General features: G+C 42.7%; 1 protein-coding gene across 1 annotated transcript in view; it reads left to right on the forward strand.

Annotated features, from left to right (window-relative positions):
* LOC126340649 (potassium channel subfamily T member 2) overlaps positions 1 to 27080 on the forward strand; it is a 1715804-nt gene that overhangs the window by 1192174 nt on the left and 496550 nt on the right. Inside the window, exon 5 of the mRNA XM_050001706.1 lies at positions 849 to 948. Within this exon, the coding sequence (XP_049857663.1) occupies positions 849 to 948 (100 nt within the window). The remainder of the gene's footprint in view (positions 1 to 848; positions 949 to 27080) is intronic.

Genomic DNA, 27080 nt, shown 5'->3' on the forward strand with positions numbered 1-27080 from the left:
AAGATATTAGGGTATGCAGATGATCTAAGCCTCATTAGCGATAGGAAAGAATCTGTAACAGCAAATAGCGTTAATGATGGCTGGTGAAGATGTATGTCTAAGGGTAAGTGAGGACAAAACTAAATACCTGGTTACTACAAGAATGCCAGCATCAGTAGATCAGGAAATGTTAAGAGTTGGAGACATGCAGTTTGAAAATAGATTACTGAATAGATTACTTTCATCACGGATATTGTCTAGGAATTTAAAGGTTAGAATATACAAAACTATTATTCTACCAGTTATGCTGTATGGGTGTGAGACTTGGTCTCTCACTGTGCAAAATGAAAAGCCGTTTCGAGTATTTGAAAACAAATTTTTGACGAAAATTTTCGGGTCAAAAAGGGATGATATTAGCAGAGAGTGGCGAAAACTGCATAACAAAGAGGTTCACGAACTCTATTCAAGCTCTGACATAATCAGTAGTATTAAATCACGTAGGCTGCAAGGGCGGGTCACGTTGCTCGAATGGGTGAGGACAGGGCAGCGCGTAGAGTACTGGTAGGGCACTTAGAGGGAAAACGTCCTGTGGGGAGACCGAGGCGTAGATGGGAGGACAATGTGAAGGCTGATTTGAGGAGCCTAGGTATTGAAGGTGAATGGAAGGAAATAACCCAAGACAGGGACAGATGGAGAAAATACGTTGCTGCGGTAATGGACTCTCGAGTCCGGTATGACCAGTGAGTGAGTGTGTGAGAGTGTGAATTACTAAATAACTCTTAGTGCTGAAAGTGGCATCAAAGTATGAAACAACTGGTGGCGTTTGTCGTCGACGTGCTGTGTCACTGTCTGCCTGCCTTTTGTTCCAGGCCTCCGCATCAGGATCGCAAACCTGGTGTTCAAGCTGCTCACGTGTATGCTGTACATCGTCAGGGTTATCACCGACAACGACCCGACGCACGCATCATGGTGAGTACCCTAAAGCCTTTCTTAATCCCTAACATACGTTTCGTAGTTCACACTATAGGAGGCTATTGTTGTGGTGTCAACGTTAAATACCACACTTGTTAGGGGCTGCAGTTACCGACAGCGGCCCGTATCAGTGTCGTTGGACCCGCGAGTCGCGACCAGCGCCGCTCCGCGGCTTGTATCAAGTTTCTAGCGAGCTCTCGTCCCCTCTTGCTCGGGACTTCAAGTAGTAAAGCAGTATAGCCTTCAGCTGATAGGAAGCAATCTCTAGCAAGGCGCTTAGTAAAGTATGGCCAAAGTGAGGCTTCAATACCTATCTGTTTACAATTATGTGTAAGCAGCCACGAAGAATCCTGTACAACCAGTTAAGTACAATATATTATTTTTTACCACCTATTTCTAATTATTTTAGTCGTTGCAGATCGAGATCATGCCGCCAGCACCTTATCGACGTTACTAACAAAACTGCTGTGATTTATATGTTTCTATTTAGCATCGGCCACCAGTCAACTTTGGCGACAACTCATTCGTCGTCATCAAAACAATTGTCACTCAGAAATATAGTCACTAGTACTACAGTTAACTTCATTTTACTATCTCACTGCGTAAGATCATAATGTAGATATTTTCGTGGGTGTTAGTTTGCTACTTTGAAATACGAAGGATGCGTTCCCTTTTTCTCTCCGACGTGCTGTGTTGGGTTTTTATGGTTTTTTTACGGATTACTATCTACTTTAAAGAAAGAGAGAAGACATATGTTACAGGCATATCGAAATATGAAATATCACGACGTTAAACGAGTCCTTTCTAGTTTTGAAAGAAATAAGGAAAGATATTTTGATGTCAGTATTTGTGCCTCAAAGCATACAGAGCCGAGGTGTGTACTGCGTGTGTGTGTGTGTGTGTGTGTGTGTGTGTGTGTGTGTGTGTGTGTGTGTGTGTGTGTGTGTGTGCGATTCCAATAATCTTGAGCTGCAATATTCCAATTGTATCCTATTTAAAATTTCCTTCACACAACGCCAAATTCGAGTTGGACTACTACATAACAACACTATGAATATCAAATTGTTTTAAGACCTGAAACAATAAACCAACTAAACTGGTAAATCTACCATCAGTTTTCGCACCGAGTGCTCTGCAGCATATATCAGGGAATCAGAGCTGAATGTCGTCAGGAACCGTTAAAAATAACCCAGCGAGGTGGCGCGATGGTCAGCATATGGACTCGCATTCCGTAGGACGACAGTTCAAACCAGCGTCTGGCCATCCCGATTTAGGCTTTCCTTGACTTCCCTAAATCGCTTCAGCCAAATGCCGAAGTGGTTTCTATGAAAGGGCACGGCCGATTTCCTTCTCCATCCTTGACACAATCCGAACTTGTGCTCCGCCTCTAATGACCTCGTTGCCGACAGTTCAAATGGCTCTGAGCACTATGGGACTTAACACCTGAGGTCATCAGTCCCCTAAAACTAAGAACTACTTAAACCTAACTAACCTAAGGACACCACACGCATCCATGCCCGAGGCAGGATTCGAACCTGCGACCGTAGCGGTCGCGCAGTTCCAGATTGAAGCGCCTAGAACCGCTCGGCCACTCGGGCCGGCTTTTCCGACGGGAGGCTAATCACTAATCTCCTCCTCCTCTTCCATTTCTTAAAATTCCATTTATTTCATCAAGCGTTCGTAATGCCCAGCTTCTGCTGCAATGCACGTTTGCAGTCGCTAATTGCAAGGACTTCTAGTCACACTGAAGAGATTCCTTCGATATCAGTACACATACTGGATCAGTGTGATGTTTTAATTCCTGGTGGCTTATCGGAACTAGTGCATGGACCTCATCTTTCAGTTTACCTCACAGAAAAGAAGTCCAAATGAGGAGAACGCACAAGCCAACTGATAACGCCTTCACGACAGAATTCACTACGTCTGCTGCAATCGTGCCCCTCAATCTACTGATGAAGTTACACATGGTACGGATGGAAACTGTTTCCGCGCAAAACGCAACCAGAGACACATCAGCGACAACTGTCGGAACATTTATTTTGTTCCCCCTGCTCGCTGCAGTTTGCGTCTTACTTACTTCTGTAGTAGTCCAGTCCCCTTACAATAACAATTTTTTGCACATTCGCCAGCCAGCTGCGGGGGCCGAGCGGTTCTAGGCGCTTCAGTCCGGAACCGCGCGACTATTGCGAACGCAGGTTCGAATCCTACCTCGGGCACGGCTGTGTGTGATGTCCTTAGGTTAGTCGGGTTTAAGTAGTTCTACGTTCTAGGTGACTGATGACCTCTGATGTTAAGTCCCAGAGCTATTTGAACCATTTGAGCCACATTCATCAAAACTGTTGTTAGGGTTCGGTTACACAAGAGTTTTTTCCTCTCAGACAGTTTAGTACTCTCAGATTGAAGTGGCAGAATTTGTTACACTAGTGGCGAATTTTCGGTAATAGTTACTGTCTGATAGTTTTTTGTGAGTATCTTCTGTAAATGTTTCAGGCTCTTGCGAGAGCAGTTGTCGGAAGCGTTTACAGACAGCAAGGTGAAAATATCTAAGAGATCTGAGAGGTCACTCTCAGTGAGATTTGTCTGTAGCAGTTCTGTACGTGAAGGAAGAAGTTGCGATGGAAGAGCGCCGGGCTGTAGCTGCGCTTTTAATGCTTTTAATGTCGGAGAACGTAGACGATCGTGTTGGTGTAGGGTAGAAGAGCAGATTAGCCGGCGAGTGATTTCGGAGCATGCAGTAATCTAATTGTATAGTTTGTGATGGAAAATCCAAAACAATATCGAAATTTTACGAGAAAGAAAACGATGGATATGGAAGTACTTTTCATAATTGGACCCAAAATTGTCAATCTAGCTGTTATATTAATGTTAAAGACTGGCTACTTGTCTGTCTGTTTCTAGCATCAGCAGCGTTTATTCTATTTAATATTTGGTAAACTAACAATTACGATGAAATGGAATTACACCGGTTTCACTTATTCCCGTAGACATTCGAAAGCCAAAGATGGAGGATATCTGATAAATGAAACATTTACGGGCGTATTTATTTCAATGACTTTACTGTGTTGGCTTAAGGAACGACTTGTAAATTCCTAAACGTTTCTTCTGCAACATTCGATATAATAATATAGTTAACATACATCATGTTTTGCATGAAGTTAAGAGGCAATTTTCCAATTTCGAAAAGGATTATTTTCAAACATAACTTCACTTGTTTCTCAGTGTTAATTAATCTGTGCTATAAAACAACTTTGCCTAATTCTTTGAATCGTGGATATTCTGATCGATTTCTTCCATGAAGATGTTAAAAAGAGTAACCATTTCAGCTAACAAACTTCGCCTCTTATCTCTGTTCATGGAATCCAGTAACTGTGCAGTCCATAACGCTGGTCTCTCTCCGTACAAACTAATGAAATGACCAACTTCATTCAGGGTCCACTTCCTGGCAGTTTTCGTCATTACTCTTTTTTTTTCTGACACATCGTTGGCTTTCACTCACATTGGTTCATCATTGCGACAGTAATCTCAGCTGTCCCGACAATGTCGTTACACACTTCGTTGCAGTGTTGATGGGCACAGTGAGTAGTGCCCTAGTCAGTTGTTGGTCTGTTCAAGCACAGTGATAGGTCGACGGTGTTCTACGCCCTATTTTGTTACCTATCATGGCAAGCCATCCTGGGCTTACATTTCAACAAGATAATGCCAGCCTGCACGCAGCAAGAGTTTCAGCTGCTAGTTTCCGTGCTTGCGATACCCTACCTTGGCCAGCAACGTTTCAAGATCTCTACTTGTCTAAGAACGTTTGGAAAATTATGGACAGGCCCCTCAAACCATCTCGGAACGTGAACGATCTAACATGCTAATTGGATAGAATTTAGCACGATATCCCTCAGAATGATCCAACAACTCTTCTAATCAGTACCAAGCCGAATACCTGCTTGCTTAAGTGGCGGAGGTGGAGCAATGAGCTATTTACTTGCTCAATTTGTCAATCTCTTTTTCTTGAACAAAATGAATCAACCAGTTTTTTCTGAAAGTGCAATAATTTGTTTATGTGTAGGTGTACATAACATCTACCGTTTACCGCCCCATTCGGATAATGCTTTTTTTTTTCTTAGAGTGTATATGAGAGCAACTGCTTTGCTCCGTCACCATTTATTTCATATCCATACTGACATCACCATTAGTGCGTATTGGGTTTTGCGTCCGCAGCTCATGGTCGTGCGGTAGCGTTCTCGTTTCCCACGACCGGATTCCCGGGTTCGATTCCCGGCGGGGTCAAGGATTTTCTCTGCCTCGTGATAACTGGGTGTTGTGTGATGTCCTTAGGTTAGTTAGGTTTAAGTAGTTCTAAGTTCTAGGGGACTGATGACCATAGATGTTAAGTCCCATAGTCCTCAGAGCCATTTTATTGGGTTTTGCAACATATCTCTGAGGAGACAACCAGTCGTATGCCGAACGAATATCCAATATCTGGTCCCTAATCTACGGCAGAGAGATTTCACCTAGTTCATGTCCCCGCGCGGCACTATCTTCCTGACGTCACACGGTCTTCAGGCCAGTTGTCGCGAGCCGTATATATAGCTCAGGCCAGAGCAGGGCCCGCGTCCGCGCCCTCGCGGTAATGCGGTCAAGGCCAGTGGAAGGCGCAGCACGCGACCGACACGTGTCCCGCCCACGTGGATTGTCTGCCCACGCCGCTGCAACGCGCCGATTCCTATCTGCCGCGCGCCTCGCCCTCGCACACACGCTCTCTTTCCACGAAGGCAGCGTCACTTGTAGCACGCTGTCACCATTCTGTTCAAACGCTTCACTAATTGTAACGGTTTACTGACCCATTGGGATAAAATTTAACATGACCGTCATCTAACAAAATAAAATTCAGTTAGAAAAAAATGGTTCAAATGGCTCTGAGCACTATGGGACTTAACATCTATGGTCACCAGTCCCGTAGAACTTAGAACTATTAAACCTAACTAACCTAAGGACAGCACACAACACCCAGTCATCACGAGGCAGAGAAAATCCCTGACCCCGACGGGAATCGAACCCGGGAACCCGGGAGCGAAAATTCAGTTCGACATGCGGTCACAATCGACTACGAGAAAGTATTAATAAACAGCCGGTGTTCCCATAAAAACAGTGATTATTTAAGGAACGTTAACCCTGCAGTGATTTCAATAAGATGATAACTAACACATAGTTAAGAAAACAATTTCAACCGCTTGGCAAGTAATATTCCATCACGATAGCATTAGCCAATATACCTTTCACTTATCCAAAGACGTTTGCTTGTAACAATTCAGAAACGCCTGTGCTTTTAGTTATACAGGGTGTTACAAAAAGCTACGGCCAAACTTTCAGGAAACATTTCTCACACACTAAGAAAGAAAATATGTTATTTGGACATGTGTCCGGAAACGCTTGCTTTCCATGTTAGAGCTCATTTTATTACTTCCCTTCAAATCACATTAATCATGGAATGGAAACACAGAGCAACAGGACGTACCAGCGTGACTTCAAACACTTTGTTACAGGAAATGTTCAAAATGTCCACCGTTAGCGATGATGCATGCATCCATCCACTCTCCGTCGCATGGAATCCCTGATGCGCTGATGCAGCCGTGGAGAATGGCGTATTGCACCACAGCCGTCCACAATACGAGCACGAAGAGTCTCCACATTTGGTACCGGGGTTGCGTAGACAAGAGCTTTCAAATGCCGCCATAAATGAAAGTCAAGAGAGCGTGGAGGCCATGGAATTGGTCCGCCTCTACCAATCCATAAGTCACCGAATCTGTTGTTGAGAAGCGTACAAACACTTCGACTGAAATGTGCAGGAGCTCCATCGTGCATGAACCACATGTTGTGTCGTACTTGTAAAGGCGCATGTACTAGCAGCACAGGTAGAGTATCCCGTATGAAATCATGATAACGTCCCCTAGAACTTAGAAGTACTGAAACCTAACTAACCTAAGGACATCACCCAACACCCAGTCTTCACGAGGCAGTGAAAATCCCTGACCCCGCCGGGAATCGAACCTGGGAACCCGGGCGTAGGAAGCGAGAACGCTACCGCACGACCACGAGCTGCGGACTGGACTGAACAAGTCGTTGGTAGTCGCCTGCAGAAATACTGAGCCATGCTGCGTCTATAGTCTGCCAGAGCAGAATTTTGTGCACGAACTGATCTCTCGATTATGTCCCATAAATATTCGATTGGATTCATGTCGGCAGATCTGGATAGCCAAATTATCAGCTTGAACTGTCCAGAGAAGTCGCTAAAAAGTGTGTCCGGGCGCATGACTCATTGTCGTCCATTGTAATTCCATAGTTGTTTGGGAGCATGAAATCTATGAATGGCTGCAAATGGTCTCCAGTTAGCCGAACATAACCATTTCCGGTCAATGATCGGTTCTGTTTGACCAGAAAGCGCGGTCCATTCCATGTAAACACAGCCCTCACCATTATGTAACCACCATCAACTTGCTCAGTGCCTTGTTGACAGCTTGGATCGTGGGATCTGATCCACACTCGAACCGTACTATCAGTTCTTACACACTGAAATCGTGACTTACCTGACCAAGCCACGGTTTACCAGTCGCTTAGGGTCCAGCCTATATGGTTAAGAGTCCATAACAGGCGCCGCCGGCAATGTCGTGCAGTCATGAAAGGCACTCGCATCTGTCTTCTGCTAACATAGCCCTCCAACGCCAAATTTCGCCACACTGTCCTAACGGATACATTCGTCGTAAGTTCCACATTGATTTCTGACATTATTTCGCTTAGTGTTGTTTACCTGTTAGCACTGATAACTCTACACAGACTTCGCTGCTCTCTTTCGTTACGTGAAGGCCGTCGGCCTCTGCGCTGACGGTGGTTAGAGGTGATGCCTAAAATTTCGTATTCTCGGCACACTCTTGATTCTCTGGATCTTTGAAGATTGAATTCCCAAACCATTTCCGAAACGGAATGTGCCATGCGTCTAGTTACAACTACCATTCCGCCTTCAGATTCTGTTAATTCCCGTCATGCGGCCATCATCATCACGTCGGAAACCTATCCACATGACTGACCTGAGACGGTCAGTGTTGCCGAGCGGGTCTAGGCGCTACAGTCTGGAACCACGCGACCGCTACGGTCGCAGGTTCGAATCCTGCCTCGGGCATGGATGTGTGTGATATCCTTAGGTTAGTTACGTTTACGTAGTTCTAAGTTCTAGGGGACTGATGACCTGAGATGTTAAGTCCCATAGTGCTCAGAGCCATTTGAACCATTTGACTCACCTGAGTACAAATACTAGCTCTGCCAACGCACTGTCCTTTTATACCTTGTGTATTGGACACTACTGCTATCTGCATATCGGTATCCCATGACTTTTGTCACCTCAGTGCATACCTTTGCCTGAAATGATGGCGCAGAACCTCAGTGTCGAGTGATGTAGGGCACAACAAGTCGGCGCAGTCCTCTGTCTGCTGCCGCTTCGGTGTAATACGCAACTAAGTTCCCAGTGGTGGTAGTCCATACCCGACCGTAGAAGAGTAAATTTTAGCGACAGGTGATAGATATTTCCAATGTACTGTGGAATATCTGCATTCTTTGCCCAGGCGTTTGTGAAAACACCACCTACAGGCCATAAGGTCCAGACTAAATTAGCTGGGCGCACACCTGCAGATTTTTGCGACGGCCAACGATCAGTAAGTACGTGAATCCTCCTGCGGTTTTCCACGTGATAAGTTCTACCTGCTTGCGATATAGCGAAGGAGTTGGCCAACTGCTGTATCAGAAATCTTATACGAGGGGCCTTCAAGAAGAAAAGCAGCGCATTTTTTTCTCTGCCAGTTTCGGTTTAAGAAATTCGGTATTTGTTCTGGCCCGTCATGGACCATTCCCCTTTCAGTTCCTATAGTACCATGAAGTTCCGACAGCCGAAGGCACTATGCATAGCCTTCAAAGTCACATCTGTAACGAGGTTGCGCACCAAGCAGAGAGTTGTTAGTGAATTTCAGTTTTTCTTCGCTGAAAACCAGAACATTGCAATTGTTCATAGGCACTTGCATAATGTCTAAGGGGATATGATTCTGAACAAAAGCACAGTGAATAGTTGGGGAGGCGTCTGTCACCATGGCAACAAGGTCACGCAAATCTGCCGCATGCCGGCCGGCCACATATACCTGTGACTCCTGAAATGTTGGAACATGCGGACACCTTCATTCGAGGTGATAGACGGATCACAGTCAGACACCTCGCTCCTCAACTGGACGTCTCTGCTGCTAGTGCTGTCACATTCGTTCCACAGTTTGGGTACTCAACGATGTGTGCCCGCTGGGTTACTCGACGCCTAACAAAAGACTGTAAAAAGGATCAATGGACCATCTTTGCGGAATTGCTTGCACGTTACGAGGCTGACTGTGACAACTTGTTATCGAACACTGTCACAGGCGATGAAATATGAATTCATGCGATGAAATATGGATTCATCACTTCGAACCGAAAACTAAATGCCACTCCGTGGAGTGACTCCACGCCAAGTCTCCTCCGAAGAAAAATTTCAGGTCCACGCCCTTAGCCAGTAAAGTCTTGGCGACAATGTTTTGGAACTCTGAAGGGAGTTATTTTGGTTATTCTCTATGATATCCTTCCTCATGGTGCAATCATCAACTATGAAGTGTATCGTGCTAACCTCAGTGTTTGGGAAACTGAAGAAATGGCTTCGGCGTGTTCGCTGCCACAAAAATGCACACACACTTCTTCTCCAAGACGGTGCAGGGCTTCTCACAAGTCTCCTGGGTCAGGGTAACCATCTGAAACGTTTCCAATGATCTGTGCCAATGATAAATCTACAGCCGCTAATGCTAGTGTTTTGCCTGTTCTTGCACGTCCGCCCCGATAGCTGAATAGTCAGCGTGACGGACTGCCATCCTTAAGGGGCCCGAGTTCGATTCCCCGTTGGGTCGGGGATTTTCTCCGCTCAGGGACTGGGTGTTGTCTTGTCTTCATCATTTCATTCCCATCCGGCGCGCAGGTCGACCAATGTGGCGTCGGATGTAATAAGATCTGAATCAAGGCGGCCGCACCTGAACCGTAAGGAGCCTCCCGGCCAATGACGCCAAGCGCTCATTTCTATTTCCATTATCCTTGCCCAGTACTGTCTGAAACTTGAAATAGGTAAATTTTCCTTGACTTACTACCCCGATGATTCTTTGCTTGGAACTCATTGTGTTATTAATTATGTTGAGCGCCAACATATTTTCTTTTTTCCCAAATTTAAGGCAAATGTTGAGATTCAGTTTTGCTACCATAAAGCGCAAAATGGTACTCGTGCGGTTGATGGACAAGAGGGTCTCTTTGATTTGGTCCATCTAATTCCTACTCAGAGAAATCGTGTTTTTGACGTTCTAGAGCAGTTTCCTGAAGTTCTTACTGACCGGCTAGGTGTTACCAATCGCATTAAACGTCAGTTTTGATTAACTGATTCCGTCCCTGTGAGACATACCCCGTATAGGTTGTCACCTACGAAACTGAAAGAGCTTCGTCATATTGCTTATCAACTGTTGGAGGATGACGTTATTAGACCATCAATGTCACCTTATGCTTCATCAAATTTTCCCGGCTCCTAAGGCTAGGGGAACAGGGTACAGGCCGTTTGTTTACTGCAGAGCTCTTAATCAGAAATTTGTACTTGAATCCGTCCTCATCTGTGATGTATATAATTGTTTCTCGTGGTTTTCGGGCGCTAAGCGTTTTAGGGTCACTGATCTCAATCAGACATATTACCAGACACATAAGCTGACGAATCTAAAAGTGTCACCGCATTTTCCACCTATTTTAACTTGTAAGAGTTTAATGTTGTACCTCTTAACTTCGCTACGTGGGGCGATACTACTGTCCCGACTACTTGGTTCAGTCCTCGGGGACGTCAAGTTTCCCTTCGTTTATAATTACTCAGAGCTTTGAGGAGCACCTGCATCAACTGTCTCAGGTTTTAAGTAGGCTTATGGAGGCCTGACTCACGGTTAAGCCGTCCAAGGTGAACCATGTCCATAGTCAGATTTAATTTTTGGGACACATTGGCTCGAATGCAGGTGTGGCGATTGATCAGTCTCTAACTCAAGCCATTTACGACTTCAAGCCTCTGTGGCCCCACAACCTCTCCTGTGAGGAAGTTATCGCAGCCATCGACAACAGACCGCCTCAAAAGACACACGGGGTTTTGCAAAGTTTGTAACGTTGCTGTAGGATCCTGCACAGTAGAGCGGACAAGAAGTCTGACCTATAGAAAGCCAGTCGTTGTCTACATCGAGATTCTGCTAGTCGTTGAGTATTGTACTGTCTGCCATCGGGTTTCCCTAAATGGCAGGCAGCACCGCATATAGCCACGCTATGAGAGAAACAAACCAACAGCCAAACAGGCGAAGACATCAGGCAAACACGCCGAAGATTCCAGTCGATAAATAGGAACCTTTCCTTGCAGAGGTCGCCGAGACATATCCGGCCACGGATTCCTACGCCGGGTTTCTATTGGCTCCAGCTCACTATATAGGCCCGGCCGGTCGAAGGCAGGCAGTCTTCGTCCGCTGCTAATGGCAACCGCTATAGCAGAGTCTCCGAGAAGATGTCACCGAAGCCGCTGTACTGCAGCGCCGATCGAAGTACCAGCCGACCGGGAGCGACCACATCTCCGGCTACATCGACGGACGTATACATCTATTGTACAGCCAACTCTTGTATTGTAGAAGAAGTTACGATCGATAAACTGTTGGAGAATACAACAAGTATGGCCTTACTGCTGTTATATTCGCTAGGCAGTCGTGGGAAATTACCAGCACAAGCAGCAATACTGCAGTCTTGTATGATTTTTATCACGCGGCTGCCGAATTCCGGCATGTGTTATCCGTGTCTCCTTACACTCAGCCAAAACAGAAGTACGATTTATGAGTGAGACACCTGTTGCGTAATCTTTCAATTTTATTCGGGATGTAAATGTTGTTACGCCTACTATAGTTCTGTTGAAATGCTAAACATTTTTATATCTGCAAATTTCACATTTTTTGCATGCCGCCTTAATGAGTGATGTAATTTTAACGGACAGAAAAGTAAATTAACTCCCTCTTTTTAGGTATGTATCGTAATCATGAAGTAACTCATAAGTCATACTCAACCTTGTTACACATAGCCCGTGCCTTGATTAGTAATATGATGGAGCAATATGAACTCCTCGTTCACATTTGCAGAATGTGTGACGTGCTGCGCTAATCTGTCCTCCAGACTCCTGAGGGAGACTGATACTCTCCCCTCTGGAGCAGCCAGGCAATCCTCGAGGCAACTGGAGAGCCTCTTTCGGTGCACTCGTGTGACGCTAAGTTTATTAGATCTCCCCTTCCGGGTCAGCTGCTCAGGATATCTGCTGCCGCGCTCGCGTAATGCGGGCACCTTGTCTTCCCACTGAAATGAAAGCGGTGCACAGAAAAGAGTATGAAAAAATGTTTTCTTTTTTCTTTTTAAATGCACAACTTATTAACATAAATGTTTGCGTCTATGTTTCAAGTTGTTGTCAGGTAATAAGCCCGACTTCTAACTTAAAAGTGGAAAAAAACAGTGTCACGGAATTAAAAACCGTTCCACAACAGTAAAATAAAAAGTCTCGGCGAACTCATTCCGCCCACCATATTGCGTTGCCTTTGTTCTCCCTTCATGAGGTAATGCACTTTTTAAAGTACTTTTTGATGCCATAAAGTTTCATTAAACTGCTCACGGCCGTTTCCGTCATGCGCTCTTCTCCAGCTGAGCTGATTCTGCACACCAGAGATAAATGAAATTTTACGGTTTCCGCAGATGCAGAGTTTTTGTCTTAGGAAGTAGTGCGACTGGACTACATTGTAAGTTAGTGTCTCTGTAGAACTTATACATGCAGTTCATCATGACCAGTTAATTAAGCAGTAGTACCACGTCAGAGACAGCTATAAAATTCTTACTTACCTGCTATTGTCTTAACGAAGAAGAATACAGTTATGAGAGAGGGTATAAGTTGCGAGAAGAGGCTGCTAGCTAGATAACGGTTTCTGCCCCCTGGTAGAAGTTATAACATCAGATTCAGGCCAGTTCCGTCCCCAGGAGTATTGCCGAAAATGATCCCCGAAACCTTCAATGTGATTTATAGTTTCCTGAAGAAATGCACCATGATAAAACAGAATAAATAAAACAAATCATCTTCACTAATTTATTAATTTATTTTCATGTAGTATAAGTGTAGTGTAAGTTTAAGAAAATCAGTTAAAATTAGAAGAAGAAAGATTGCAAATGGTTGCGCACGTATCGTCGAACAAATATAGCAATAGGTACATAACAAGGCTGAAGTTCAAGACATTAGTCAGGAAGAATCAACACGCTAAGAAGTGGGATACGGAAGTTCTAAGGAATGACGAGATACGTTTGAAGTTCTCTAGCGCTATAGATACAGCAATAAGGAATAGCGCAGTAGGCAACACAGTTGAAGACGAATGGACGTCTCTAAAAAGGGCCATCACAGAAGTTGGGAAGGAAAACATAGGTACAAAGAAGGTAGCTGCGAAGAAACCGTGGGTAACAGAAGAAATACTTCAGTTGATTGATGAAAGGAGGAAGTACAAACATGTTCCGGGAAAATCTGGAATACAGAAATACAAGTCACTGAGGAATGAAATAAATAGGAAGTACAGACGAAATGGCTGCAGGAAAAATGTGAAGACATCGAAAAAGATATGATTGTCGGAAGGACAGACTCAGCATAAAGGAAAGTCAAAACAACCTTTGGTGACATTAAAAGCAACGGTAGTAACTTAAGAGTGCAACGGGAATTCCACTGTTAAATGCAGAGGAGAGAGCAGATAGGTGGAAAGAATACATTGAAAGCCTCTATGAGGGTGAAGATTTGTCTGATGTGATAGAAAAAGAAACAGAAGTCGATTTCGAAGAGATAGGGGATCCAGTATTAGAATCGGAATTTAAAAGAGCTTTGGAGGACTTACGGTCAAATAAGGCAGAAGGGACAGATAACATTCCATCAGAATTTCTAAAATCAGTAGGGGAAGTGGCAACAAAACGACTATTCACGTTGGTGTGTAAAATATATGAGTCTGGCGACATACCATCTGACTTTCGGAAAAGCATCATCCACACAATTCCGAAGACGGCAAGAGCTGACAAGTGCGAGAATTATCGCACAATCAGCTTAACAGCTCATGCATCGAAGCTGCTTACAAGAATAATATACAGAATAATGGAAAAGAAAATTGAGAATGCTCTAGGTGACGACAAGTTTGGCTTTAGGAAAAGTAAAGGCACGAGAGAGGCAATTCTGACGTTACGGCTAATAATGGAAGCAAGGCTAAAGAAAAATCAATACACGTTCATAGGATTTGTCGACCTGGAAAAAGCGTTCGACAATATAAAATGGTGCAAGCTGTTCGAGATTCTGAAAAAAGTAGGGGTAAGCTATAGGGAGAGACGGGTCATATACAATATGTACAACAACCAAGAGGGAATAATAAGAGTGGACGATCAAGAACGAAGTGCTCGTATTGAGAAGGGTGTAAGACAAGGCTGTAGCCTTTCGCCCCTACTCTTCAATCTGTACGTCGAGGAATCAATGATGGAAATAAAAGAAAGGTTCAGGAGTGGAATTAAAATACAAGGTGAAAGGATATCAATGATACGATTCGCTGATGACATTGCTATCCTGAGTGAAAGTGAAGAAGAATTAAATGATCTGCTGAACGGAATGAACAGTCTAATGAGTACACAGTATGGTTTGAGAGTAAATCGGAGAAAGACGAAGGTAATGAGAAGTAGTAGAAATGAGAACAGCGAGAAACTTAACATCAGGATTGATGGTCACGAAGTCAATGAAGTTAAAGAATTCTCCTACCTAGGCAGTAAAATAACCAATGACGGACGGAGCAAGGAGGACATCAAAAGCAGACACGCTATGGCAAAAAAGGCATTTCTGGCCAAGAGAAGTCTACTAATATCAAATACTGGCCTTAATTTGGAAGAAATTTCTGAGGATGTACGTCTGGAGCATTGTATGGTAGTGAAACATGGACTGTGGAAAAACCGGAACAGAAGAGAATCGAAGCATTTGAGATGTGGTGCTATAGACGAATGTTGAAAATTAGGTGGACTGATAAAGTAAGGAATGAGGATGTTCTACGCAGAATCGGAGACGAAAGGAATATGTGGAAAACACTGATAAGGAGAAGGGACAGGATGATAGGACATCTGCTAAGACATGAGGGAACGACTTCCACGGTACTAGAGGGAGCTGTAGAGGGCAAAAACTGTAGAGGAAGACAGAGATTGGAATACGTCAAGCAAATAATTGAGGACGTAGGTTGCAAGTGCTACTCTGAGGTGAAGAGGTTAGTACAGGAAAGGATTTCGTGGCGGGCCGCATCAAACCAATCAGTAGATAGATGACAAAAAAAAAGTAACAATCGAAGCACCCAGTAACTGTCAAAACTATAAAAATGTTCTACACTTTGCCCTTCAAATCAGAAGACATTTTGTCCTTTTTGTCTGCTTAGTGTATTGATGTCTTGGTCTCCCTCTTCGATTTTTACCCTCCACGCTACACTCCAATACTAAATTGGTGATCCCTCGATGTCTCAGAACATGTCCTACCAACCGATCCCTTCTTCTAGTCAAGTTGTGCCACAAGCTCCTCTTCTCCCCAGTTCTATTCAGTACCTCCTCTTTAGTTACGTGATCTACCCATCTAATCTTCAGCATTCTTCTGTAGCACCACATTTCGAAAGCTTCTATTCTCTTCTTGTCTAAACTATTTATCGTCCACGTTTCACTTCCATACATGGCTACACTCCATACAAATACTTTCAGATACGACTCCCTGACATTTAAATCTATACTCGATGTTAACAAATTTTTCTTCTTCAGAAACGCTTTCCTTGACATTGCCAGTCTACATTTTATATCTTCTCTACTTCGACCATCATCAGTTATTTTGCTCCCCAAATAGCAAAACTCCTTTACTACTTTAAGTTTCTCATTTCCCAATCTAATTCTCTCGGTATGACCCTACTTAATTCGACTACATTCCATTATCTTCGTTTTGCTTCTGTTGACGTTCATCTTATATCCTCCTTTCAAGACACTGTCCATTCAGTTCAACTGCTCTTTCAAGCCCTTTGCTGTCTCTCACAAATTACAATGTCATCGGCGAACCTGAAAGTTTTTATTTCTTCTCCATGGATTTTAATACCTACTCCGAACTTTTGTTTTGTTTCCTTTACTGCTTCCTCAATATACAGATTGAATAACATCAGGGAGACGCTACAACCCTATCTCACTCCCTTCCCAACCACTGCTACGTTTTCGTACCCCTCGACTCTTATAACTGCCATCTGGTTTCTGTACAAATTGTAAATAGCCTTTCGCTCCCTGTATTTTACCCCTGCCAGAATTTGAAAGAGAGTATTCCAATCAACATTGTCAAAAGCTTTCTCTAAGTCTACTAATGCTAGAAATGTAGGTTTTTCTTTCCTTAATCTTTCTTCTAAGATAAGTCGTAGCGTCACTGTTGCTTCACGTGTTCCAACATTTCTACGGAAGCCAAACTGATCTTCCCCGAAGTCGGCTTCTATCAGTTTTTCCATTCATCTGTAAAGAATTCACGTTAGTATTTTGCGGCTGTGACTTATTAAACTTACACACTAGTTAAACCAAACTAACTTGTTGTAAGAACGACTCAAACACCCATGCCTGAGGGAGGACTCGAACCTCCGGCGGGAGAGGCCGCGCAATCCATGACATGGCGCGTGGGAAGCATTTGATGAAATTGCAGTGGAGTCCTGTATTGGCCTGTTGTTACTGGCCAGTATAGGGATTCACTGCAATTTCATCTAATGCTTTCCATCTATTCCCATAAAATCTTCGACCCTCAATATTAGCCATTTCCACCAAAATACTCTGAACGTTATCGTTCATCATAACTTGAAAAGACCATTTCACTTACTCTAAGCTCAAAGTGATTTTGTTATTTGAGAGTGAATCACTTGAATAGCTTGTACATTCTCATTTCAGGTATCCGTATCTCCATGTCTTCCGAATCAAATAAAGGATGAATGTTGTAATCACTGGTGTGATTTACTACTTCAAAAATATTCTCCTTGCTGTTAGATGCACTTACTAGTGCTTCCAACTGGTCACTGGAAAGAACATCTGACAAAATGTCATTGTTAGTGACAATGTACTATAATAATTGAAACGCAATCAGCGGCTTGCCGTGTCATGTAACGTTTGTACCTTTCAACAACAAGAAATCAGATATTTACTTTTTCCAAAAAAGCCGTTGTGCATGTGCCTCAAGCATGTAGAAATAAAACTTGACTCGTCATTTGTACATTCTGTGAAATTTTAAGCCCCCTGGATCATACTGACCAGAGGAACACAAATGTAATAAAATTAAGTTTTATCAAGGGGGTGAAAAACAGTTTTTTACATTTGAGTTTTAAGGTATTTAGAATGTTGAGAAAAACAAATTCGTCGAGTTTGGAACAATACAATTCCAATATTAAAGAGTTACAGAAGAGCAAATTCCTTTTCGGGTCACGTTGACACGAAGATAATAGTAGGATTAAGGCTTCATTGAAACTGACTCTGAGCAGTTCGCCAGAATGTACAAACTCTTTCAATTCGTAATCGGCTGTATCTCTGGCACCTCACAGTGACGCTGTCGTAGGTCTTAGATTTCACCAGGCTGAGCGCTGGACTGACACAAGTTCTATGCGTTCCATCCCCGTCATCGCTTTTGTGTTTCAGTGTCTTCCTTGTCTCCTCGGCCTGTTATCTCGTAGCAGTGAGACGACACGCTATTGGCATACCTGCTCATTGGCTTTTGTACCTTCTTTTAATTTCAACAGAGTGAATGGTTCTTGGACGTTACTTTTTCGCAATCTCCTAAAAATGTCCTTAAATTGTCTATCTGTCACTTATTTATTGTTTTTACAACCGTAATTAAGTTCCGAGTATGATTTAACCTTTTGAACGGCTCTCGTTACAGTTTCTACGAACCTACTGTACTCACTTCATTTTACTATACGTGGTACTGAATCTCGAGAATCACCGACACCTGCATCAGAGTTGTCAATGTTGCATATTAATACGACAGATAAATTAATTTAAGGTAAAGAAAATACGTTGCATGGTGTCCACAGTTTTGTTCTGTCAAACGGATTAACGTCAATTAATGCTCAAAAATACTGGACTATTTAAAATGAATATTGCGATTACAAACGGCGATAGGGGAACGGAAGCTAGTTTTGGGCGCCTGGTGGTACGGGCCAGTTGGTGTTTCTCGTGACTGCTGAAAAACAGCGGACGTATGCAGTGCTTAGAATAAAAGGGAGACATCACTCCACCATCGGATAGAACCTGAGGAATGTGGGTGTTGAGTTTCCATCACTAGTAAATTTTATTTCTTTTGATCGTCGAAGCTGGTGAACGTGAAATTTTTAACATTGGTTTGTAATGTGGAAGGTAAGTTGTAATATTATAATACTAAGATTATCATTTAAATAGTCTAATGTGGACTGTATCATAATAATAAAATTCTTCTCACTCAAACCGATTCTTTTCTCTGCATTGTGGTATGTCGGTCGGCTAGCATGTGCTCCATACAGAAGCTGGATGATACGAGCCACATAAGTAATTTGTTGTTGTTGTTGTTGTTAAGGCAAGATGCCAAGGTTTAAGATAACGCGTGTCTGTAAGGGTCAAGGACAGAGGTCCGAGACTGCACTGAAGCAAGCGGTTACAAGTGTTTTGGCAGGCGAACTGACCGAAGGGACTGCTGCCGATCATTTCGGCGTCCTTATAACTACGCTGAAAAGACATTAAAATAATTGTTGACGATCAGCAGTCATCTATGACATCTCGGACGGGGTTTTTCAAACAAAACTTTCAGGAGATTCCAAAACCTTTTTACGCAATATATATGTATGGTGCGAAAAGTGGCAATTGATTCTAAAAAGTGAAAATTAATAAGCCATCCACGTAATTACCAAAAGGAATCCGCTAAATTTCGGTTACACAATAAATCACATTAATCTAATGGCTGTAAATTCAGCTCAATGCTTAGGAAATGTAATTGCGAATAGCTTAAGCTTAAAGATCACACGGATAATGTTAGGGGTAAAACAAACCGAGGACTATGATTTATTGGGAGAACACTGAGAAAATGCAATAGGTCTACTAAAGAGACTGCCTACACTACGCTTGTACACCCTCTTCTGGAGCACTGCTGTGCGGTGTAGGAACCGCATCAGCTAGGATCGACGGAGTTCGAAAAGAGGTAACTCGTTCTGTATTATCGCGAATACGGGAGAGAGTGTCACGGGTATGATACGTAAGCTAGGGTGGCAATAATTTAAAAAAACGGCGTTTTTCGAGCCAGCGAGATTTTACACGAAATTTCAGTCATCGGCATTCTACTCCGAATGCGAAAATACACCTACGTAAAATAAGACAAATCACAGCTCACACACAAAAAATTAAGTATTTGTTTTTCCTAGGTGCTGTTATAGAGTGTAACGGTGGACAAATAGCTTCAAGGTGGGTCGATGAACGCTCTGCCAGGCACTTGCCTCGAAACTACAGAGTAATCACGTAGATGCAGAAAAAGATGTCAAGGAATTTACGAAGTAGTGCTTGTATCACATATGAAACATTTAGATTCCAGGTTAATGTCACCAGTTACGACTGATTTCGAAAAGTTGCGTTACTATTTTACAGAAAGTTTAAAACTGACTCACAGATTTAACAGTGAAAAGAAGCTGGTAGGTAAGGATCACATCCAAACTTTTGAAGAAGCACCCAGAACCGCGTTACAGAAAACCTCTGTCCACAACGTTAATGTTGACCATAAACTGAAAGGTATTTTAACCAACGAATACTACATTATTGGTACTTTTCATATAAACAGATTAATTTCTCTGTGAACCAATAACACCTTTTTTTTAAAAAAAACAATATTTATTATGTGGTGCATACTATAAGGTGCTTTTCTAATAATGAAGTCTTAGAAAATGTTTTCCTGCTATGTGCTTTGTTTCTATCACATTTTTTTATCATTTACATCGAAACAAATGTTCAAGTAAAGTTTGATACCAATTTTGGCTTCAGTGGCCTATACTAGCCGCCATTTCCCTCACTAGCGCAACATCGATAATAATTCCAGGGAATATGAAAAAAAAATCAAGTCGTCGTATGTACTTATTATATGTTGTGCATGAGTCCTTTTGGGCACAAGAACAAAACCTAAGCAATAAACCATTATACATTACACATTCTGAAACATATGTGGAGTCACCGACGTGAGCGCAGTAAAAATGCACACTTTGAGGTGTGGAATTATTTTTGGCAAAAGAGGGAAACACACAAGGTCTTTCACGAAACCTTGTTTGTAAGAAATCCTTGGTTGTAAGGTGTGAAGATAGATGATCAAGAGCAGAGTACAGCGTCCTTGTTTACAACGCGACTGATCCAACAGTTTGGATGAAACTAATTTAACAATGCGCGAATTCCAAATCTCAATGGCTAAGTGGCCCATCTCGCTTCAGTAAGTAAACCGTGGAATCTGTATCAACCTTTGACAACCACCATGTTTAGGTAAACGTTTAAGTCTAAAGAATAACGGACCGTACAGTTTTTGTGCTCGCATCGCATACACACACTAACTTTCCGTGAGTCACGCCAATAATTAGGTAAATACAAAGGTAGTTGTTACTCAAATGCTGATCCAGTTAACCATACCACTTAGATTTCCAGCCAGAATATTATGACCACTTGGTAAATATCGTGCCGGTACACATTAGGAAAGCAATAAAGCAGCTATTCTGCGTAGCATGGATACTTTCCTCAATCGACTCAAGTGTACGTAACGAAACCAGGTGACATCTCACTTTGCGCAGTGCTCATAATATTTTGGCTCTTCACTGTATGTCGAAGTTTCCTTCTTCACTAAAAATGAGACGTGCAGCAAATGTTCTTTCCTGGAGATTCCCAGCACCACTGTAACACAATTCTTCCTTTTCACGTAATCGCCTTCTTCCAATCCCTGTAAAATTTGAACTGGCTTCAATTTCAGGTTCGTTTTGAGAATGCGGTGCAAAAGAAGTATACCAGTCTTCCACCGTGATAGCAACGGCCAATTGCGCTCTCGTATTCAAACCGTGTCATGTCGCGTCCCTGGGTGGAAGCACGCGGAATTTTGCTGCAGTCAGTAGCGAGCCAGGGTGTGAATCGGAGATTTAAAGAAGCTACGATCCCCCTTGAAAATGTCCTCCGCAGGGGGGGACGAAACATCGGTTCTCAAGGTGAAATCCATTCGACCACGGCATAACATCCCGGAACAATTCATTATAACTTGTAATTATAATCACTTAAACTTGTTACCTAGACAAAAATATCCCCCCTCCCCCCCCAAAAAAAATTGTTCATTTACATTAATAATTTTTGTGTTGCGATTTTTTTCCGTCACTGCAGTTACAGCCATTGGTAATCACTGTAATCACTTTGAATTCACCCTTACCACAACCAAAAGCATTCACAAAGTTATTACGGGTTGTAAACTAAGAGCAGAAAAGCTGAAAATAACCAGGCATAACAAATGAGAAACGACACTCTCCCCGATACCATTGCGTCTCGGTTTCAAAAGCCGTACTGCACCGATTGCATGTCAGCTTTCCATAATCCGCCTGCTTGTGAGCACAGCGCAGCGAGGGTCTGCAACAGGTCTGAACAGATAGCTGCGGGATATCCGCTATTTGCACAATTATCGCCCAGTCAGACGGGCCTTCTGCTGCCACCGGATGCCCCTGGCGTGCTTGCAACCCGGCGCGCAACAAGTAGCGCAGCCGCCGCGAGCCACACAAATATACCCGTCATCCATCACCTCCTTCAAGTTGCGACGTATTGCCACGTGACACGTGACTGGATAATTTTTTCCCCTGATGTACGTTCGTGAGAATGCCGCTGCGAGTAAACACTGAACGATCAGCGCGCTAGTTATATTATATTGGTGGATTTACAACGAATAATACACTACTCAAAATAAATTTGTCATGATTTTAAAGGCGTGTAATTTTCAGAATATTAGCTTTTTACAAAAACAAATTTAGTTTACAAAACTTTCCACACCGTCTTACGAGACGTGTTTTTCAAGTAAATAGCGTTTTGAAATTTAAAAAAGACTTGCTAAGATATGTCAACAATTTTATTTTTACATGAAAGCCTCTACCTTAATCTACTTTTCCACGTAACGTTGTACCAGTTTTTGAATACCCTCCTCATAGAAGTCTGCCGCCTGACTTGTTAAGCACTGCATCACCACTGTTTTGACTTCTTCGTCTTGAAGACGCTGACCGCCCAGGTCTTTCTTCAAGTGCAGGAACAGATGGTAGTCACTGGGTGCAAGATCGGGGCTGTACGGAGGATTATCTAGAGTTTCCCATCTAAAAGATGTGATGAGATCTTTGGTCTAATTCGGCACATGCGGTCGGGCATTGTCTTGCATCAAAACGATGCCCTTGCTCAACTTCCATGGACTGTTGCTTTGATTCTGGTATGACGTAGGCCACCCATGTTTCATCTCCCATAGCAATTTGGCTTAACAAAACATCACCGTCGTCGTGGTACCGCTCCAGGAGAGTCAATCCACTGTCTAAAGTTTAAACGCCTGGTTTTGTGCACATCCGTCAACATTTTCGGTAATTCAAGTGCTCGATCACAATGCCATACAAAACACTACGACAAACATTAGGAAAGTCATCCCACAAGGAGGAAATCGTAAAGCGTTTGTTTTCTCTCACCTTATTGTCCACTTCCTGCACCAAACTTTCATTAACGACAGAAGGACGCCCACTGCGTTGTTCACCATGCACATTTGTGCGGCCATCTTTAAATGCTCTCACCCACTTTCTTACCATTCCATCAATCATAATGTTTTATCCGTAAAATGCACAGATCTCACGATGAATATCGACCGCTTTTAGGCCTTTAGCACTAAGTAATCTTATAACAGCCCGTAATTCACAGTCGGTGGGACTCACGATTATCGGAGGCATCTTAAACACTCAGTACACAACGTAAACAAGGAAGAATCAGACTGTAGTGGCGTAAGTGCGCAGATTAAGGTACAGGCGTTCATATAAATATAAAACTATTAGAATATCTTAGCACGTCTTTTTTTAATTTCAAAACTGTACTTCCTTAAAAGAACACGCCTCGTGCGTGGAAACGACTAATCCCTTAGAGGCCACCGGCTTTCTTTCCTGTTCTGTATAGAAAGCTATAAAGGAGCTCAAAATTGTAGTGGATCTCGCCGCACAGATTTTTTTTCCTACACTTGATGCCCGTGTTGTCCCCTCTTGCTTCACTAACGGCAGCACAACATCTCGAAGTACCTCGAATCAGCCTTGAAATAAAATCCTGTGGTATTTCTTGTCGCTCCCATAGCAAGGCTCCCTCCCTCTAACTGCTGTAGTGTTCCTGGAAGATTTGCACGAGCCTTAACTGTTCCCTTCAGATGCGCACGTACGTGCTCTAAAGCGCTTATGTCGGTACTGTATGCTGGCTACTATAGAACATTGATATTGTGTCACAGAAGAAAATTTTTCACTGTGGCTTCAACATGAGCACGAGCTTTATCATGCATGAGAAGGAATTATTCCCCAAGATCTTGTGCCAAAGATCGTATACGAGGATCAAACATTTCTTTGATGTATCTCTGCCCTTTTCGACATCAGCTATTCTTTCTGAGGACTAAAACCAGTAGTTCGGTAACTCCTCCCAGAACATTACAGCACCTCCTCCAAAAGGAACTGCCAGGAACACTGTAGCTTCCATACTACGTTCTTCACGAGCTATCCATACCCTGATGGGGCCATCCTTCCCATGGACGTTCCCTCTAATTTCATAAAGTAATGGAAATTGATATGAGGTGTTATGATATGTCAATTTCCCCTGCGTTATGAATATATTGCTGCATAAGTCGATCATTGGTATCTGTAAACTCTAGTTTCTTCGCAGAACAGCATTTTCCTCCAGTGCATTAACTGGCAATATCTGTGCTCTTCGGCAAAGCGCAGCCTCTTTCTTTATATAATCTGACTAAACGATGCACTTCATTCTGTCGCTTGTATCTAAACTAATTCTCGTATAATCTATCAGGCATAGTTTGATCACTTAGCAGTTGTCCAGTAGCTTGGCGAAAGTCTTCTTGTAGTTCATGTGCTGTACTTGTGTGGTTCCTCAATACTAGAATTCAAAGATAGCGATCCTGAACATCTGTTGTTTTCCTTATACGACCCGAACCTTGCTGTCTACCAGTAATACGCCTTTCACAACTTAAGTATGCATTTTTATTTACGCCAAATTCTCTTGCTGTACATCGCTGTGTACGGTTCTTCTACAGAAGAGTTAGTGCACGACTGGTTTCCTACACTGTTGGCCGGCCGTTGTGGCAGAGCGGTTCTAGGCGCTTCAGTTTGGAAACGCGCGACCGATACGGTCGCAGGTTCGAATCCTGCCTTGGGCATGGATGTGAGTGATGTCCTTAGGTTAGTTAGGTTTAACTAGTTCTAAGTTCTAGGGGATTGAGGACCTCAGATGTTAAGTCCCATAGTGCTCAGAGCCATTTTAACCATTTGAACCTACACTGTTAACTGTCTGTTTACCCTGTTACCGACTATACCACGTCCTTCCATGCCTATGAAGTGCCGTATTTACAAGCTGTAACATGCTGCACACTCACTTCGGTTTGAGCACAGTGTACTTCAGCTCTATCTTTTGATATGGTGAGTAAGTCTAGAAGTATAAGACTCATGTAAACGTGAGGCTAATACCATCACTGGTAATGGAAATGCTACAATGTATTTTACTTACTAGTGTGCACAGGAGTTCAAACTTGTCAAAACTTTTTGGTTGTGGTGTATTTTGACAGTGTGTCGAAACTTAGCTATCAAAAACCATAATCAGTTTCATCTAGTAAATAATGTGAAGTATATCCTAGCAGGAAGCTGAGATTCAGCATTAGTGTGCTGCCTATATTGTCGAAAAACTAACAATGAAATACAGTTCACTCACTAATTCAAAAAAAAATGGCTCTGAGCACTATGGGACTTAACATCTATGGTCATCAGTCCCCTAGAACTTAGAACTACTTAAACCTAACTAACCTAAGGACAGCACACAACACCCAGCCATCACGAGGCAGAGAAAATCCCTGACCCCGCCGGGAAACGAACCCGGGAACCCGGGCGTGGGAAGCCAGAACGCTACCGCACACGACCACGAGATGAGGGCACTCACTAATTCGATCCTCTATAAATCCAAACACTTAACAAATTTAGTTGTCTGTTCCCCCGACAAAATCTGGATAAAATTATAAAATCATATTTGTTTTTGTACACTCGATAAATGGAGGTGATTGTCATGACAGACCACTTGCAAACACCCTACACCAGCCTTAGCAAACCGTGGCGTGAGGGCCGTTACCCTCCAGTGAGTCCTTCCCCCTCCAATTCCCCTCATAATGTGACGTCACAGCCGCCACCCCAGCCACATCCATGCCGACCAACTGCCATTCATCCTGAATCGCGAGTCCCACCTACAATATCCAAATTATTTACCTGATTTGGAAAATATGGTAAAAATGCTAATTCTGATAAGAAAGCGAATCCTTAAGTTTCATTTCAAATTCAAAAGTATCCAAGTTCAACTCTTTATTTTAAAAAATGATTAGCTTTTTCTTTGTGGGTAAAAAACGAGCTGAACTGTTTCCTGCAGTCAACCAACGATTTTCTAGGTGAAGATGTATATCTCCGTATTCCGTGGCAACTTCTGCCAAAAATTGCTTAAATTTTCAATGAGTGATAGTGATAGATTTCCTTAGCCCTATATATGCTTAATTTGCTTCAAATCATTCATTGCGGACAGAATTCTATTAATTTTCTTACCTAGTGATTTCTAATGTATAATGTAAAGTACAGCAGTTTATTCCAGTCTTTTTAAATAATTGACCGACAAAGCCATTTTCGTTACAGACCATAGCTTAAAGCCGCCAGTTTTGTCAACATACTTTCTAAAGGCATCAAATATATCCAAAGTTGTTATTCCGAGTAAGTATGTCTAGTAATTCTTAGTCCAGAAAAAAGTTGTACGTTATTATGCAAATAAAAATTAATAGTTGATCGAGATTGCTATTGTAGTTCAATACCCTCCACCGACAGTTTACAATTAAATTGCATAGTTTATTTTCTGTGCACTGGTCCTTATCAAGAATTCAACTTTTTACAATGTTACATTACAAAGTAGAGGTTCTGAAATGTTCAGCGGCATCGTAGCAAACAAATGCTTTGGCATAGCTCTTTGCATATTCTGTCACGAATATTTCTGATTATTAGCTAATTTTAGGCACACCCCACACGCACAGTTAAACACTTTTTTCTAATACTTGATGATTCAGGTATCTTTTGTAATTGTTTTTTAAGTTATTCAACACAGTGCGTCGTTCGTCATGATAGTAACGCCTGCGTGTTGCTTCATGCAGCAGAAATAATTGTCGACCTAGATTACCACGCAGTGCAGAGCAACTTAAGCAATTTTTACAGATTAAATGTTAGCTTTTCACCTGAATTGTGTACAAAAAAAACTTAACCCTCCAGTCCTCATTGAAAACAGTTTTCAGTGTTCTTTATTTTCAACTTTCTCAAGAACTGTAAGAAAATAATAGCCACAGTAATATGCAGAATGTAACCAGAATAATAGCCGCAGCAAGAACCAAAACGACAACATGAGTGTTAGCGCATTATCGAGGAATGTAAATCTGAATAAATCGTCAAAAGCAACTGATGACTCACATACAACGAATGAAGGAGGGAGAGCATACGCCTGGTGGAAATAATCGAAGGGTCATTACCATCTCGATTGCTGATAAACAAATCGATCGTCTGCTGCGGTTTGGCAGTGACGGCTCAGTTCGAGTGTACGGTGGAGGGAGAAGCGCCACGTTTTCCCTGGTATGCTCTGCAGTGTTATTCAAAAACAGCGTTAGTGTTTCGGCAGAAGATCGTGTA

The sequence above is a fragment of the Schistocerca gregaria genome, chromosome 1 (assembly GCF_023897955.1).
Source record: "Schistocerca gregaria isolate iqSchGreg1 chromosome 1, iqSchGreg1.2, whole genome shotgun sequence".
NCBI lineage: Eukaryota > Metazoa > Arthropoda > Insecta > Orthoptera > Acrididae > Schistocerca > Schistocerca gregaria.